Source organism: Megascapheus bottae, chromosome 24 (genome assembly GCF_031878675.1).
Source record: "Megascapheus bottae isolate mThoBot1 chromosome 24, mThoBot2.hap1, whole genome shotgun sequence".
NCBI lineage: Eukaryota > Metazoa > Chordata > Mammalia > Rodentia > Geomyidae > Megascapheus > Megascapheus bottae.
Genome location: NC_143532.1, coordinates 8,857,056 through 8,873,027, shown reverse-complemented (window position 1 = coordinate 8,873,027; position 15,972 = coordinate 8,857,056). Strand labels below are relative to the sequence as shown.

Here is a 15,972-nt window from a genome sequence, read left to right as displayed (position 1 = left end):
TGTGATTCAAAGCCAACCTGGGCAGGAAAGTCCATGAGTCTCTTATCTCCAATTAACCATCACAAAAGCCAGAAATAAAGGTGTGGCTCACGATACGGGATGTTGAGCACAAAGGCTCAGGGACAGTGGCCAGGCCCTGAGTTCAAGCCTCAGGGCCAGAACAAAAAATATGTTTGTTTTCTGGAGTTCTTTATTTCGTCAGTTGTATTTAAATGCTGATGTCACCCAAAAGGACATGGATAAAATACAAACACATAAGTTTTATTCTGTTTCAGTGAAATGGAATCTTTGACCCAGGTTTGATTCCTCCATGCCACATACATAGAAAAAAGCCAGAAGTGGTACTGAGGCTCAAATGGTAGAGCTCTAGCCTTGAGAAATCTCAAGGACAGTGCTCAGGCCCTGGGCTCAAGCCCATGACAGGCAAAAAATTACATAGTAAACAAAGAATTTCATAGCTCATAAAGAGAAATTCAGAGCAAAGGCATTTGCATGGCTAGATGCATATGTAAGGTAACTCAGAAGGATGGCTTATGGTGGCTAAATAAAGCACTTGAAATATAAGAACTTTCCAATTTATTATAGTTCTATTGTTTCTAAATTATGTTGAGGTAATTCGTTATTACCAATAAGTTCCTGTCTATTTTTACTTTTTAAAGTCAAATAACTTGTTTAAGCCAGAAGTGGTGCTGTGGCTCAAGTGGTAGAGCACTAGCCTTGAGAAAGCCTAAGGAAGCATCCAGGGTCTGAGTTCAAGCCCCAGGACTGATAAAAAATACAACAAAAATACTTTGTTTACAGAAATCTTTAAAGCATTAAAAAAATGTCAAAGAAGAGTTTTCCTTGGCTATAGGTATCTACAACAGATTCTCATCTCTGGACTTGTCTAGATTTGAGGTATGGTGACATGCAAATGCAGGCAGAAACCAGACCACCAAGGGATTCCTGTCTGTGTGTTCTGAGCTCGAAGGAAGATGTCTGGAGATCAGGCTTTGGTTTGAAAACAATGGTTCTGAGGCCACACTAAGAACCTTGGAGAGCTCCATGGCCACATGCCCAGGCAGGGCTAGCACCGTGGACAGCGGTATGGTTTCCTCGGTAATTGGTTGGCACAAAAACAACCCCATTGAGGGGGTTACCTGTTGAAGTTTCTGGAGACCTTGGCTTTTGTGCCTGGTGACTGCAATCCTCTAAAGCCATTGCTCTTTCCTTTAGTTTAATTCTTGTCTGGTAAATCTAGTTGTCCATTCTTTTTTTAAGATTTGTTTTTGGTTATACTGAAATTTGAACTTAGGGTCTTATACTTATTAAGCTGGTGCTCTACCACTGAGCTGGCAAAAAAAAAGAATAAGAAATTACTTTTCATATTGATGTTACTTGTGACAAATATGCAATTTGGGGTAGGTTAGTGCTAGTTACTTTTTTTTAGTCTTGAGTATTTTGCTTTATTTTAACATTTATTGTGAAGGTAATGTGCAGAGAGGTTTCAGTTAACATGTCAGATGGGTAATGAGTACATTTCTTCTTGAACTCTGTCACCTCTTCCTTTGTTTTCTTCCAGTTTTTTCCCCTCCTGCCCTCCCTACCAAAGAGTTGAACCCAGGTCTTTGTGTATGCTAGGCAAGCACTCTACCACTAGGCTAAACTCCTGGTCCCAGTATTTTACTTTTTAAACAACCATCTTTGTAATTATTGCTAAATTTATACTCTTTTCTTGCTCTGTGAATCAGACCTTGTCTACCATGTATTTTTCAATTATATATTGAATTATTAATATAATTCACAATTAGTAAAGGAAATGTTACTATCTTTGAGTTCTTGTAGATGAAAAACTCTACAAATCAGCCAAGGCTAGAGCCTGTTTTCTGGATAATTTTCCAGCAGTTTTATTATATGTTGTTATTCTATGCATAAACATACCGTATTCATAAGGGAATCACCTTGTGTTTCACTCAGAGCTTCTCCCAAACATGTTCATTATTTTGGATAGCACTTTTATGAGTTTTAGAGACACCAGCAGACACAACTTTATGACTATGACACTCAAAATTCTGTGTGTGCTGGCAAGTACAGACTACCTTATTAGGTCTCCAACCAAACTCAGATCAAGGTATTATTGCTTATTACAAATTATAATCCTTGTGTTTCTCTTTTATTACATAGAAGCCAACAGTTTTTTTTTATGTGTACATCATATTTTAAAGGACAAGTTTAACGAACAAGTGGTTCAATGAGGGAATCTCTAATTACAATCTCTGGGACTTAGTATTTAGAACTTAATCAGAATTAAGAAGCCAACAGTTTTAAAATGCAGTTTTTCAGGAGTGTATAGGCCATTTTTTTTTAATGAGGTTTATGGCAGGAATAAAGTGAATATTATAAAATATTTATCTAAAAAGAGACGACCGAGACTGCCAGCACATGATCTATTTGGTCAAACCTGTAGGCAAAGGGGCAGAGGAGAAGGGCTGGGGTTGGCTGGTGATGGATGGCAGGCCGCAGGGGAGGGAGAAGGCCTCGGGGTGGGGATGGGCCTTGGGTCGCAGGGGCGGGGCCAGAGCACCACCGAGAGGAGCGGCGCGGCTCCTAGAGGGGCTCGGCCCTCCTGATGACGCACTTCCGGCTGCGCCGCGAAGCTGCGGGCCGCGGACGTGAGTGCGGCTTTGCGCGTCTGGCCGGGGGCCAGGCGCACTGGGAGGGCGCCGCGGGTGGTGGCGAGGAGCGCGTGGAGGTCCGGGGAGGCTTCACCGAGCCCTCGCGGAGGCTTCGGACCCGCGGCGCGTTTGTTCTGACCGGGGAAGGCCGCCGTCGCGGCGCTGCTGCGCTGGGCCGGCCCGGGAGGTCGCGTGGACCCCGCCGGGGGCTGAGGTAACTGCGGGGCGCTGGCCGGACGGTCACACGCCGGTACCAGCTGAGGTCGCGCAGGGAAGATCGCGAGTTCTGTGGCCGACCCAGGGCCGTGAATCCGGGCCGAGAGAACAAGACCGCCCACCGGTCCCCGCACCCGGAACAGGAGCCCCGCGCGAGGCCAGGGCCGAAGCGGTATCAGCCCCCTCGGGTTCCCGGGCTGAAGGGGGACAGCGATGTCTGAACGACATCTTCAGTGTGAATAGGAATCTCCTCGGCTTTAGAATACAGATACAGTGGTTTCAGCATTTCTAGTTTATACCCTCGTAGGAAAAAAAAAATTAGTACAGTGGATGCAGATGTTACCTTGAGCCCTGACTGTTTGGCAGTCCCGTTTTCCAGAGTCACTCGTCTCCTTAACGTGGTTGGGTTATACACTAACAATATAGTTGGGTTTATTTGCTCTTGTGTGTATTTCGTTTGGGGACCTCACATCTATCCCTTCCTGGTTGTGTATATCTGGGAATATAAACCGGGTGTGGTAGTGCTCACCTGTAATCCCAGTTACTCCTGATGCTGAGACGGAAGGATCCAGAGTCCAAAGATAGCCTGGGCTACATAGTAAATTCAAAGTCAGCCTGAACTACGTCGAAAATCTTACGTAAAATCTTACATCAAAAAAAAAAAGTACATAGATATTAGCAAAGTCATCACCATGAACACATCACCCTGTGAAGAAAGAATATTGCCACATCTCTCTGTGTTCGTCATTCAACTTCGGCCTTCCACCTTAAAGGGAATGACTGTCTCGAATTTTGTTGTTGCCCATAAACATCTTTTTTTTTTTTTTTTTTTGTCAGTCTTGGGGCTTTAACTCTGGGCCTAGGCACTGTGTCTGAGCTCTTCAGCTCAAGACTAACACTTTGCCACTTGAGCCACAGGGCCACTTCTGGTTTTCTGGTGGTTGATTGGAGATAAGAGTCTCACGGACTTTTGTGCCTGGGCTGGCTTTGAACCGTGATCCTCAGATCTCAGTCTCTTGAGAAGCTAGAATTACAAGCATGAGCTACCAACACCAGGCTTTTTTGTGGCTTTTGAGCTTTTATATAAGTGACATCATTTAGCATCTGTTGTTGTCTGGTACATGCATAATTTAGCATTTGTTCCTAAATTCATTCACATTGTTCTGTGTTCTCTTGCCATGTGTTTGGGTATGAAACTTATTTATAGAAAGAAATGAATAAAAAGCCTTAAGAATATCTCTTGAATTGTTGATAAATGTTCTATGTTTAGGCTCTGCATGCATTTTGCATACACAATTTTATAGGATGTTTGTCAGAACTGTCAAATCCTGGGTTCTTTGCAGGGAGTATTAGGGCATCAGTGGCATCTAGAAGTCCTGGGCAGTGAGCCAGTGAGAAGACAGCTCCGTTTCTGCTGTCTGGGTGCCATTGCCTGGGCCTCAGGCCTTCTGTGTTGCTCCTGTGGTTTGCTTCAATTCCCCATCTCTCTTGTTTTTCCTCAGCTCTAGTCCTCAGAGAGAGAGCAGATGATGACAGCCAAGCTCCTGACAGCTTGGCCCCAGGTGAGCTGTGTGGAGGCATCTTCAGTTCTTCCTCTGGGCCCCTTCAGATTGAGAGCTGAGGATGTTGCTGGTGACCATTAGGCTGGAACTTGTATCCATGTGCCAGAGGAACTTGTGGGAAAGGTGGAAGTGGAGGAGTGGCAGAGACTGGGCCAGTATATTGGTGAAGGCAGCGAGAAGTGATCCCTGTTGGGAGCACAGTGAAGGGCTCTGCTCCTCTGTATAGGAGCACTTCCAGCAGAGGGCTGTAAGTAAATGGGACCACAGAAGCTGCCCTGGTGGGCTGCTCTGTGCACGAATGTGAGTGGAGGAGACTTACATAAGTTTGGGATTGTCAGTGGCAGGTGAGAGAAGGAGCAGGACCAATGAGGACGAAAGGGGAAGGTGATAGAGACTGGGGTCAAGGGGGGAGAAGGTCAGAAATTCTTATGGGGCTATGTCTCATGGTGTTCTTGTAAAGCTTCCAGAGTTTAGGGTATGGTGGCTCAGACTTCACAGTTATGTTCTTGTTTTGTTTTTTTTGTTGTTGTTTATTTGAGTCTCAATATGTATCCCAGGCTGGCCTTGAACTTCTAATCTACCTGACTCAGGCTCCCAAGTATTGGTATTATAGGCATATGATGCTTTACGCAGACAGATTTTTTTGAGGGGAGGGCGCACCAATCTTGGGGCTTGGATTCAGTGCTTGAGTACTGTCCTTAAGCTTTTTTTGCTTAAGGCTAGTGCCCGACCATTTGAGCCACAGCTCCACTTCCAGCTTTTTAGTGGTTAATTGGAGCTAAAGAGTATTACAGACTTCCCTACCTAGCCTGGCTTCTAACCTCAGTCCTCAGATCTTAGCTTCTTGATTTTGTTAGGATGCCAAATGTAAACCACTGGCACCTAGCTTGGTTGGCCAGATTTCATGTTTCTGATAAGAGTCTTTGACTCTTCCCCCCCAAACCAGGTTTTGCATACCCTTCAAGGGACTCATCCATGGTCTCTATAGACTCCAGTCTGGGAATAGTTGTAGTTGCAGTAACACCAGCAGTGTGGTTTGAGGCTGACTGTGCTACAGGCTTTACAGCGTCATTATTGTGCCTTTCGCGTGGACCTCTATCCTCTGTGACAGGTGCTATGCGAGGTAGGGCCTAACACCACTATTGGATGTTAGCTGATAGGTGCTATGTTAAACATTCATTCTGCCAAAAAGAAATGGTGGCAAAGGAAAGTAATATGCTGTCCCTAATCACCAAGTTACGTGGTTATGACTGCTAATCCATACAAGAACTGAGGAAGCAGTGTTGTAATGTGATGAGATTTTTTTTTTTTTTAAACCAGTCCTGGGGCTTGAACTCAGGGCTTGGACACTGTCCTGAGTGTTCTCAAGGCTGGACTCTTCCCTCCTACACCTTACTAGAGACACAGTGAGGTCTTGAGAGACATTGAATAGGAGAGGACACTAAAAGATGTGTGTGTTCAGATATTCCTAGCTTGGGCAGCATTGAGCTTCCCTAGTTTACTTTCCTGGTGTTTTTTTTCTCAACTCTTATTAATGTGCTTTTCACAATTTCTTTCTTGGGGCCCAGAGCGTGGCCTAGTGGTAGAGTACTTGCCTAGCATGCACAAAGCCCTGGGTTTGATTCCCCAGTAACACATACACAGAAAAAGCCAGAAATGGTGCTGTGGCTCAAGTGGTAGAGCACTAGCCTTGAGAAAGCCCAAGGACAGTGCCCAGGCCCTGAGTTCAAGCCCCATCGCTGGCAAAAAAAAAAAGTAACAAGCTCCCTCCCCACACCCTTATACTGCCCTCTGCCCCTCACTTAGGGCCTGAGCCATGGAATTGGCCCTAGGGCAGCGGGAACCTGTTGTTTCAGAAGTCGGTGACCTTTGAGGATGTGGCTGTGTACTTCACTCAGGAGGAATGGGATGGCCTGTCCACCGCACAGAGGGCCCTGTACAGGGATGTGATGCTGGAGAACTATGGGAACGTGGCCTCCCTTGGTAAGGCTGCTGTCTTCCTACCATTCAAAATTTGCCATTTTGGGTTTCCCAAGCTCCCTTTTCTGTCACGTTATAGGTGTAATCTGCCAATCTTCATTCCATGAACCCCTCTAGTCCATTTCTAATCTCTTGATAGATTGCTGGGAAGGGCAAACCCCAGATCCTTTGCTAAGACTAATATATACTTTTGACCTGCCCTAGGGAAGCTATGTTTTAGACACATTGTGAAAATGGTTAACTTCTTCTACAGGGCATCTTTAGGCCCCCTTACTTTACTGTAAGGATCTCACTGGTCTTGCAGAGTACTTTAGGTCTAGGTCTAAGAGTGGTGTTCCTGTGGGTAGACTCTCCCATCTTGGTCCACCTACATTCTCATCCTTCTCATTGCACCCTCACCTTTCCCAGAGCTCTCATTTTCCTTTCCCACCACAGGAGTGTGAGGAGAGGTTAGGAGCTCATCTGTAAGAGATTATTCATCTCTCCTATCTCCTCCCAAACCAGGATTTCCTCTTCTCAAACCTGCTGTGATCTTAAAATTGGAAGAAGGAGATGAGCTGGTCACTAGAACTGGAATGGGTCCCCACGACTTCGGGACTGGTAAGAAAGGAACATATTGTCCAGCAACATACAAACATGCCATATTTACTGACCAGCCATGCAAGTGTTTTTTTTTTTTTTTGCTGGGGCTTGAACTCAAGGCCCACTTACCAGTCTTTCCAATGTTCAGATTGTTAGTGAGGAAGTCTTGGGTCCAGTTTCTGATCATATTTGTATCTCATTCTACAGGCAGTAGCCTGTAGAAATAAAGTTTACAAAACACCCATTTTAGCTGAAAGTATAAATATTAAGTCCATACCTGTTTGTACATTAATTGGGTCAGAAATCAAACGCTCTAGGCTGGCAAAGGCGTGAGGCCCATGTCAGTAGAGTTGATGTTCTTAAAAATTTTCTTGGTTGAGTGGTGGCTCATACATGTAGTTCCAATTTAGTAATCCCAGATTCTCAGAAAGTGAAGATGGAAATATTGCAGTTCCAGACCAAAAGTAAAAGGTTACTGAGTTATCAAGATCCTGTCTTGGTGAGCAAGCTGAGTTCCCAGTAGTCCAGGAGGTGGGAGGATGAAGGTTTAAACCTGATCAGGGCAAAATGCTCAAGAGCTTATGTGAGGGGTCGGGAGTTTGGCTTAGTGGTACAGTTCTTGCCTAGCATACACAAAGGCCTGGTTCAATTCCTCATTACTCCATACATAGAAGAAGCCAGAAGTGGTACTGTGGCTCAAGTGGTAGAATTCTAGTCTTGAGAAAGCCCAAGGACAGTGCTCAGGCTCTGAATTAAAGCCCAAGACTGGCAAAAAAAAAAAAAAAAAAAAAAAAAAAGGTGAAAAACTAAAGCATAGCTCATATGGTAGAGCACTTGTGAGCTCCTGAATACTTTTTTTTTTCACTAATGAATTCTACTGTGTCTTATTTTCCACTTAATATTTTGGATGCCTTGTCATATAGCATGTATAGATTTATTTCTGCTACTAGGTACATGTTTTCTAACATGGTTCTTTTGTGTTTTATTTTGGTTTTTGGTTTTTTATTTGTTTGTTTTTATAGTTAATCTTCAGACTGGCAGTAATTTGACAAAGGAAACATGTGAAGAAAAAGACAGTACATCGATTGAACTTCATAGGGACTTTTCCCATGAAACAGATTTTCCAGCAGTCTGTGTAGTACGACAGCAGCAGGAACTGCACTCAACAGAATGTGTGAAGAGGGAGAACAGCAGCACCACAGATAGAACGGTGAAAAAAGAGGCGAGCCCCACACAAGAGTGTTTCACCAGTCAGAGTCCAGGCCTGTTTCAGTGTCCTCCAATCTGTCCTGGAGAGCGACACCCCGAGTGTACAGGACTGAGGAAAGCCTTCAGTTATGATACAAAACTTATTAAGCATAAAATAACTAATATTGGGGAGACACTTTTGAAATGTGAAGACTCAGCAGACACCTTTAGATGTGACTCTCTGCTTAATCTGCATCTACAAAGCTATACTGAGAAGCCTTACCAGTGCTCAGACTATAGCAAAGCCTTCTGCATCAATGCAAAATTGATCTGGCATCAAAGACATCATAGTGGAGAGAAACCCTTCAAATGTGTGGAGTGTGGGAAATGTTTCAGCTACAGTTCCCACTATCTCACACACCAGGCAATCCACAGCGGGGAGAAGCCTTACCAGTGTAAGGTGTGTGGGAAGGCCTTCAGCGTCAACGGGAGCCTAAGCAGGCACCAGAGGACCCATACAGGAGAGAAGCCCTATCAGTGCCGGGAGTGTGGAAATGGCTTCAGCTGCAGCTCTGCCTATATTATACACCAGAGGGTCCACACTGGAGAGAAACCCTATGAGTGTAATGACTGTGGGAAAGCTTTCAATGTTAATGCAAAATTAATCCAGCATCAGAGAATCCACACTGGAGAGAAGCCTTACGAGTGCAGCGAGTGTGGGAAAGGCTTCAGGTGCAGCTCCCAGCTCCGGCAGCACCGCAGTGTCCACACAGGAGAGAAGCCCTTCCAGTGTCCCGAGTGTGAGAAAGCTTTCAGTAACAATGCAAAGCTCGTTCAACACCAGAGGATCCACACCGGTGAGAAACCCTATGCATGCAGTGAATGTGGAAAAGCCTTTAGTGTCAAAGGGAAATTAATCCAGCACCAGAGGATCCACACGGGTGAGAAGCCATACTCGTGCTGCGAATGTGGGAAAGCCTTCAGGTGCAACTCGCAGCTCCGGCAGCATGTGAGAACCCATACTGGAGAGAAGCCCTACGAGTGCAGGGAGTGTGGAAAGGCCTTCAGCGTCAATGCCAAATTAATGCAGCATCAGAGAATTCACACTGGAGAGAAACCCTTCCAGTGTAACGAGTGTGGGAAATGCTTTACATCCAAAAGAAACCTCCTGGATCACCATCGAATCCACACTGGGGAAAAACCCTTCCAGTGTAAAGAATGTGGGAAAGCCTTCAGCATCAATGCCAAGTTAACCAGACACCAGCGCATACACACTGGGGAGAAGCCTTTTAAGTGTGTGGAATGTGAGAAAGCATTCAGCTGTAGCTCTGACTACATTGTGCACCAGAGAATCCACACTGGGGAGAAACCCTTCCAGTGTAAGGAGTGTGGCAAAGCTTTTCATGTCAATGCCCATTTAATCCGCCATCAGAGAAGTCATACCGGGGAGAAGCCATTCCGCTGTGTGGAGTGTGGCAAAGGCTTCAGTGTCAGTTCTGACTGTATCATACACCAGACTGTCCATACTTGGAAGAAGCCCTATGTGTGCAAAGTATGTCGGAAGGCCTTTAGGTTTAGCTTCCAACTTAATCAGCACCAGAGTGTCCATAATGAAGCAAAGCCGGAGTAGCAAGAAGAGTGAAGAAGGAAGGTTAATGCCACAGTGGGTCGCAGTTACCCTGGGAAAAGGCCCTGAAAGGGAAATGAATGTGGAGTCTTCAAACAAGACTTTCCTGTTTCATGCAGTCAGGAATAGATGGCCAGTTAAAATGTTATCTCTAATTTTTCTGTCAGTACCAGTCAGGAAATGAGAAAAACCCCTAGAAGCATCAAGAAAGGTAGATTTTCAAGGAGTAAACAATTGTTTTGCAGTATATGTACAGAGAAAATTATAATACTCCACTGAGGACTACCAAAAGATAATTGAATAAAAGGAGACCAATAAAAGATGAATGTTACTAAATAGAGAAATTCATATTATAAAATTTTCAAGCCTAGTGCTGGTGGCTCATGCCTGTAATCCTAATTACTCAGAAGGCTGCGATTCAAGGATTATGGTTCAAAGCCAATCAGAGCAGGAAAGTCTGGGAGATTTTTTTCTCTGCCTATTGTGGGGCTGGAACTCTAGGCCTGGGCACTGTTCTTGAGCTCTTCAGCTCAAGGCTACTCCCCTACCCCTTAGCCTGTGTTTTGTCCCTGAACTCTTCAGCTCAAGACTACCACCCTCCTCCTTGAGCCACAGAGCCACCTCTGCTTTTCTGGTGGTTAATTGGAGATAAGGGTCTCACAGACTTTAGTGAACCAGGATCCTCAGATCTCAGCCTCCTGAGTAGCTGGGATTACCGGTGTGAGCCACTGAGCCTGGCTAAGACTAATTAATCACCAGAAAAACAGAAGAGGAGCTGCGGGTCAAAGTGGTAGAGCACTAACCTTGAGCAGAAAAGCTAGACGGTGTCTAGGCCCCGTGACTGACACAAAAGAAAGACTTAAAGCCAGGTATCTGTGGCTCACACCTGTAATCCTAGCTGCTCTGGAGGTTGAGATCTGAGGATCATGCTTAAAGCCAGCCAGGTCAGGAAAGTTTGTGAAACTTACCTCCAGTTAACCCGAAAAGCCAGAAGTGGAACTGGTAGAGCGATAGCCTTGAGTCCAAAAAAAAAAGTGTTCCGTCACTGAGTTGAAGCCACAGGACCAGCACAAAAACAAATATTCCATTACCTGAATTAATATATTTATGCTTAACTTTTGATAAGCATGCACTACTTTTGTAAAAAGGAAAGACAATAAAAATTTTTGAAAAGGAAAAGGATGAGTAATTTTATGTACTATCTAGAAAACCTTTGAAAGTATCAGATGCAAGGAAGAAGCCAGCAATAAGGAAATAATTATTGCATTTAGTCAAAGAAATCTTCTGTATGTTTTTGTTTTAAATATACCAAAGTAATGTTAAAATAGAAGAGTGACAATACTTTCGTAAAATTTGTGACATAAAAGCGTAATATCTAGGGGATGGGAGTTTGGCCTACTGGTAGAGTGCTTGCCTAGCATGCATGAAGACCCGGGTTCTATTCTTCAGTACCAGATACACAGAAAAAGCCAGAAGTGGTCCTGAGGCTCAAGTGGTGGAGCTGTAGCCTTGAGAAAGTCCAAGGACAGTGCCCAGGTCCTGAGCTCAAGCCCAGGACTGGCAAAAAAAAAAAAGTGTAATACCCAGTATTCAGAGAAATTTCAACAATGCAAAGATATGTAACATCCCTGGGCCTTCATTTTACCCTTGTAAAATGGGATGGTAGACCTCTTCTCAGGTGTGTTTGTGAGAGCCAAATTATCTGCTGCACAGTCACAACACACAGCTCCCAAATCCCTCCCACAAGCATAAAGACACATGGGCACAGGCAGAGTTCCCATATCAAGAGGCACTCATGGCAGGCCTTGCAGGGAGCCCCACTCACATCCTTCTTCCTGTAGCTCCCGTGGCTGGCTTGTGTTGGCTATTCCTGAGAGGAAGCCAGTGACCCGGTAACCTCACGCTGGGTGCCCTTCTGTACATCTCATCTGGCAACCAGCCATAGGAAAAGACAGACTAGAAGTCCCAGAACACACGAGGGGAGAGGACGGAGGAGAGCTGGGCCCCTCTTTCCCTTCATTACCTGCCCTGACTATCAGGGCATCCCAGACAATGCGCTGAGGCCCCGGGAAGGATGGTCTTTCACCTACCTAGTCCTGGTGGGGAGAGCAGGTGCCCAGGCCTAACCCTCACCTTCCCAGGTCACAGATGGCTGCTGCAGGTCTTGGGGATGAGTCCAGTGGTGTTTGGGGGTACATGGGAAGTCCTACGGCCCTGCTCCCTGCAGGACCCATAGGACTTAGGCAGGAACTGTAAAAAAGATTAAAGAGTCACTGAGAAGCCAGGTGCTGGTGGCTCATGCCTGTAATCCTAGCCACGTAAGAGAGCTAAGGATGACAGTTTGAAGCCAGTCGAGGCAGGAGAGTCTGGAACTTCACTGAACTACCAAAAAAGAAGTGGCGTGTGGTCTAAATGGTAGAGTTAAAGACGTTCAGAGACAACACGTAGGCGCTGAGTTCAAGCCCTAGGACCTGCCCAAGAAAAGTGAGTAAACATGACATTTGAAATATGTAAAAATCAGTGTTAATAAAATCTTTAAAAAAAGTCACTGAGGAGAGAGCCCGGTGTCCCCCATGTACCCCGCGAAGTTGGACCTCTGAGCCTTAGGCTCCTGGTGAGCGCAGGGATGGCCTGCACCCGGGACTCTGGAGGTTCTTCCTGCCTGACAGCTCCTGGTTTTGCTCCCCACCCTGTGGGGTTTTCACTGTCCAGTGGTGTCCATCTGCTCAGACCCTGGAGATAAGCACATGAAGTGACCGGGCCACAACACCCAGGGCCAGTCCCCCATGGCTGTGACTCACACCCCTAAGCCCAAGTGGATAGGGAGAAGCCTCAGCCCTGGACACAAAATGAGAGCTTTTTAGCCCTGGGTGGTGGTGGGGGGGTACGGGTTAAAGTCGTCCTCCTTGAGTCTGGATCAGGGGCCTCTGTCCCTGTGGAGTGCGGGGTGCTGGCTGCCCTCCCATCCCAGAATGTCATCCGTGGGGAGTGGCGTGCTGGCTACCCTGGCCTGGTCACGAGAGGAAATGGAAACTCAGAGGCCAACATGGCTGTTGGGTCACCTGTGGGTGGGTGAGCTGGGAGGCTCATGAGGGGTGCAGTAGGTTGAGCAGGGAAGGTCCATGGATTCCAGGGTCCCTTGAGAAGAAGGCGGCCAGCAGCCTCCGCGTCCTCCCAGCCTCTCATCCACCGGCTCTGCTATTGGCTATCCGGCCAGGCACGGGGGGACCCTGCCCCCCCTCGTCCCCTTCTGGTCCACAATGTCTCCGGCCCTTGCGCTTGGCCATCCTCGGCCAAGGGGGAGGCGAGGAGCGAGGCCCGGAAGACCTCAGGCCCAAGCGCGGCAGACGCAGGCTTTCCAGAACCTCCAGCACCTTCCAGGCCTCCTGGGGGCTCCCGCCTGGGATCGGAGCCTCCGGGCCCTCTCCATGCTCAGGGCCGGAACCTCCCTCCCACTCCAGCCTGATTTCCCCGGGCTCGGGTCCCCAAGTGGCTGCCACGTTCCCCAGGTGTGGCTCCCCAGCCTCTTCCCCGCCACCGAAATCCCTCCACCCGCAGCCCCAGCCGGGCCTCCAGGAAGCCTTCCCGGACTGCACCTCGCACTGAGCCTCCCCCCCTGGCGGCCTCGGGCCCCAGGGGCTCACCCTCGACCAACCACGGTAAGGGGCTGTTCTGCCCCGGGCCTCCCGTGTCCGCCTCGACCCCCCGGGTCTGCCAGCGGTTCCTCCCTGAAAGCCCACGGGCTGCCAGGATGGGCGCGGAGGGCCCCGGCGGGGCCCAGGCGCGGCCCTGGGCCTCTGGGGGCGCAGCGTGGGCCCCGCGAGGGCCTCCACCATCCACCGGACTGGAGTCCGAGGCTCGCGCCCGGAGCCTCGAGCTGGCCTCGGAGGGGAAGGGCGCAGGGGGCGCGGGCCGTGCGGGTGGGGCCGGGGGCGCGCAGCAGCCATAGCAGCTCCCATCCCCCCTCCACCCTGGGGGGCGGCGCGCGCCCGCGTGGGGCCGAGGCCGCGCGGGAGCCTCCGGCACGGCAGCAGGGAGAGCGTGGCCGGCCCCCGGGTCGCCTCGGCCACACGAGGCCCACGTCCTGCAACAGCTGCCCCCCCTCCCACCCCGGATCCAGGGCCCCCGGGGTGGGGACGGCCCGTCACGTGGGGCCGCCCGGGGTGGAAGCGAAGATGGCAGAGAGGCAGAGGCCTGGGCCGCCCCCCGCCCGGCCCGGCCGCCCGGCCCTGCAGCGCCCGGTGGGAAGCAGGGCCCGCCGGGTGCCCGGGCCATGGCGGGCGCCGGAGGAGGAGAGCGAAGCAGAGCCGCGGGGCGGAGGCCGAGCGCGGACTGGGTCCCCGTGCAGGGCTTGCAGCGCCAGGGCTTGCACGGCCGGCGGGCCGGGGTGGGAAGAACCAGGCGCCACGTGGGCGCGGAGGCCGCCATGGTGCCCTCCCCGGGAAGGGGGGCGCGTGAGGAGGGGGGGCTTGGAACCCGCGCCCCCCTCCCCGGGACAGGCCCGGACCCCCGGGGCCGCCGCGAGGGCTCCGCTCGGGTCCTGCGCCCTGCGGGCCTCCGGGTCCGCCCTGGGAGGCCCGGGCTCTCCCTTGCCAGGCTCGGCGGCCGCGGCCCCGGGGGAGCACGAGCCAGGCAGGAAAGCGGCAAGATCTGCAGACGAGCCGGTGTTTTGTGGTTCGAATCCCCATCACCCTCCTACAAACCAGGACCCCCCCCTCCCCAGGACGCTGGCCATTCAAACACTGGGGGTGCCCCCTCCCCTTTCCCACGTGACTGATGCCCTGGGAAGGGGGGACCTGCAGCTCACTAACTCTTGTAGGGGAGCAAAAGTAAGAAAGCTCCAGGCCAAATAAACTGCCTGGAATTTGCTGCTGGATGAAGAAAAGGAGTGGGGGGGATGGGATCAGAGGGCCTCCAATTTGTGCCCCCCCCAATCTGGTGTTGCTTTGGTTATTTTTCCACCCCCCTAGCAATGTGAAGTCTGCCATTATGAAGTCTTCCCTTGTTTGAGAAGTTTTCATCAAAAGAAACTCCCTCCTTCCCCACGAAGCAAACCATCAGTTCCCCTAATCACCCATTGAGGGCTTCAGTGGAGGTCAGCCCTCAGGAGCAGAGTGTTCACCTGGGAATTAGAGCCCCGGCTCAGCTTTGCCTAAACCCCAACTCTTGCAAGGCTCCCCAGACTAAAGACTTAGCTCACAGAGGTTATTCACTGCATCTCACCTCCTGGAATGTATTTACCTGGGGATTTCCATCTTGTCTTCCACCCCAAGAGTCAAGTAGGAATGGAAATGTCAGCCTGCGTGATTAACCAGCTTTCCAGGACTCAGACACCTGGCCCCCATTCCCAGCTAGGGCTGCCGGATACAGGGCTAGGGTTTAAAAACAGCAGCGCTGAAGGCTGAGGGGCAGTGCCAGAGATGGAAAGGAGGGTCCAGAGCTAGGGAAAGTTCCTAGGCCTAAGTGAGTCTTTGCTGCCCTTCATTTTCCATCTCTGGCATTTGACCTTCAGCCTTCAGAGGTGAGTTTCTTGCCACAGGCTATTTGTGGGTGCTAGTCTCGCTGGCTTGGAGGCCTCAGCACCTGTATTTTGTGTTGAGGGTTTGGAATAAAGTGTTGGCCAGGGAAGGGGGTCTCTGACTTTCCAGCTCGGAGAAAGAGAAGTAAGGGACCTCTTCCTAGAAGGTCATATTTTCTCTCTCTCTCTCTCTCTCTCTCTCTCTCTCTCTCTCTCTCTCTCGTTTATTTTTGTAGGTCATGGGGCTTGAACTAGGCCTGGGCGTTGTCCCTGAGCTCTTCAGCTCAAGGCTACCACCCTATCCTTGCTCTAAGCCCCACTTCCCATTTTCTAGAGGTTAATTGGAGATAAGAGTCTCAGGTCTTTTTGTGCTGGAGCTGGCTTTGAACCTTGATCTTCAGATCTCAGCCTTCTGAGTAGCTAGGATTATGGGCATGAGCCACCTCGCCTGGCTGAAGGTCATATATTCTTTTTTTTATTTGCTATTTCAGTGTAGAGAGGGGTTACAGTTCTATTTGCCAGCTAGAAGGTGCATTACTTCTCACCCATTGATATCCCTTCTTATGTTTTTGTCCCCATTTCCCTCTGAAGGTCATATATTCTTGGGGTTAAGTTGCCACATGAATGTTATGCTTTTCCCAGCCT

General features: G+C 49.2%; 1 protein-coding gene across 4 annotated transcripts; it reads left to right on the top strand.

Annotated features, from left to right (window-relative positions):
- The first annotated feature begins 2,630 nt into the window (after positions 1-2,630).
- Positions 2,631-10,538, top strand: Znf23 (zinc finger protein 23). 4 transcript variants are annotated; one of them, XM_090357305.1, is made up of 5 exons: positions 2,631-2,651; positions 4,373-4,432; positions 6,289-6,415; positions 6,917-7,012; positions 8,017-10,538. In XM_090357305.1, exons 2-5 carry the CDS (start codon positions 4,397-4,399, stop codon positions 9,810-9,812), a joined length of 2,055 nt encoding a protein of 684 aa, XP_090213431.1. In that variant the 5' UTR covers positions 2,631-2,651; positions 4,373-4,396; the 3' UTR covers positions 9,813-10,538. The 4 variants fall into 4 exon arrangements, with proteins under 4 accessions (XP_090213431.1, XP_090213433.1, XP_090213430.1 ...); XM_090357307.1 differs by having other exon boundaries at positions 2,634-2,651; positions 6,239-6,415; XM_090357304.1 differs by lacking the exon at positions 2,631-2,651 and adding an exon at positions 2,785-2,868.
- Positions 10,539-15,972: the final 5,434 nt, after the last annotated feature.

Excerpts from the sequence above, each read along its gene's own strand:
- Znf23 (XM_090357305.1), top strand. The coding sequence starts at position 4,397 with ATGATGACAGCCAAGCTCCTGACAGCTTGGCCCCAG. Across the intron at positions 4,433-6,288 it reads TCCTGACAGCTTGGCCCCAG|AAGTCGGTGACCTTTGAGGA; the intron begins GTGAGCTGTGTG and ends CTGTTGTTTCAG. Across the intron at positions 6,416-6,916 it reads TGGGAACGTGGCCTCCCTTG|GATTTCCTCTTCTCAAACCT; the intron begins GTAAGGCTGCTG and ends CTCCCAAACCAG.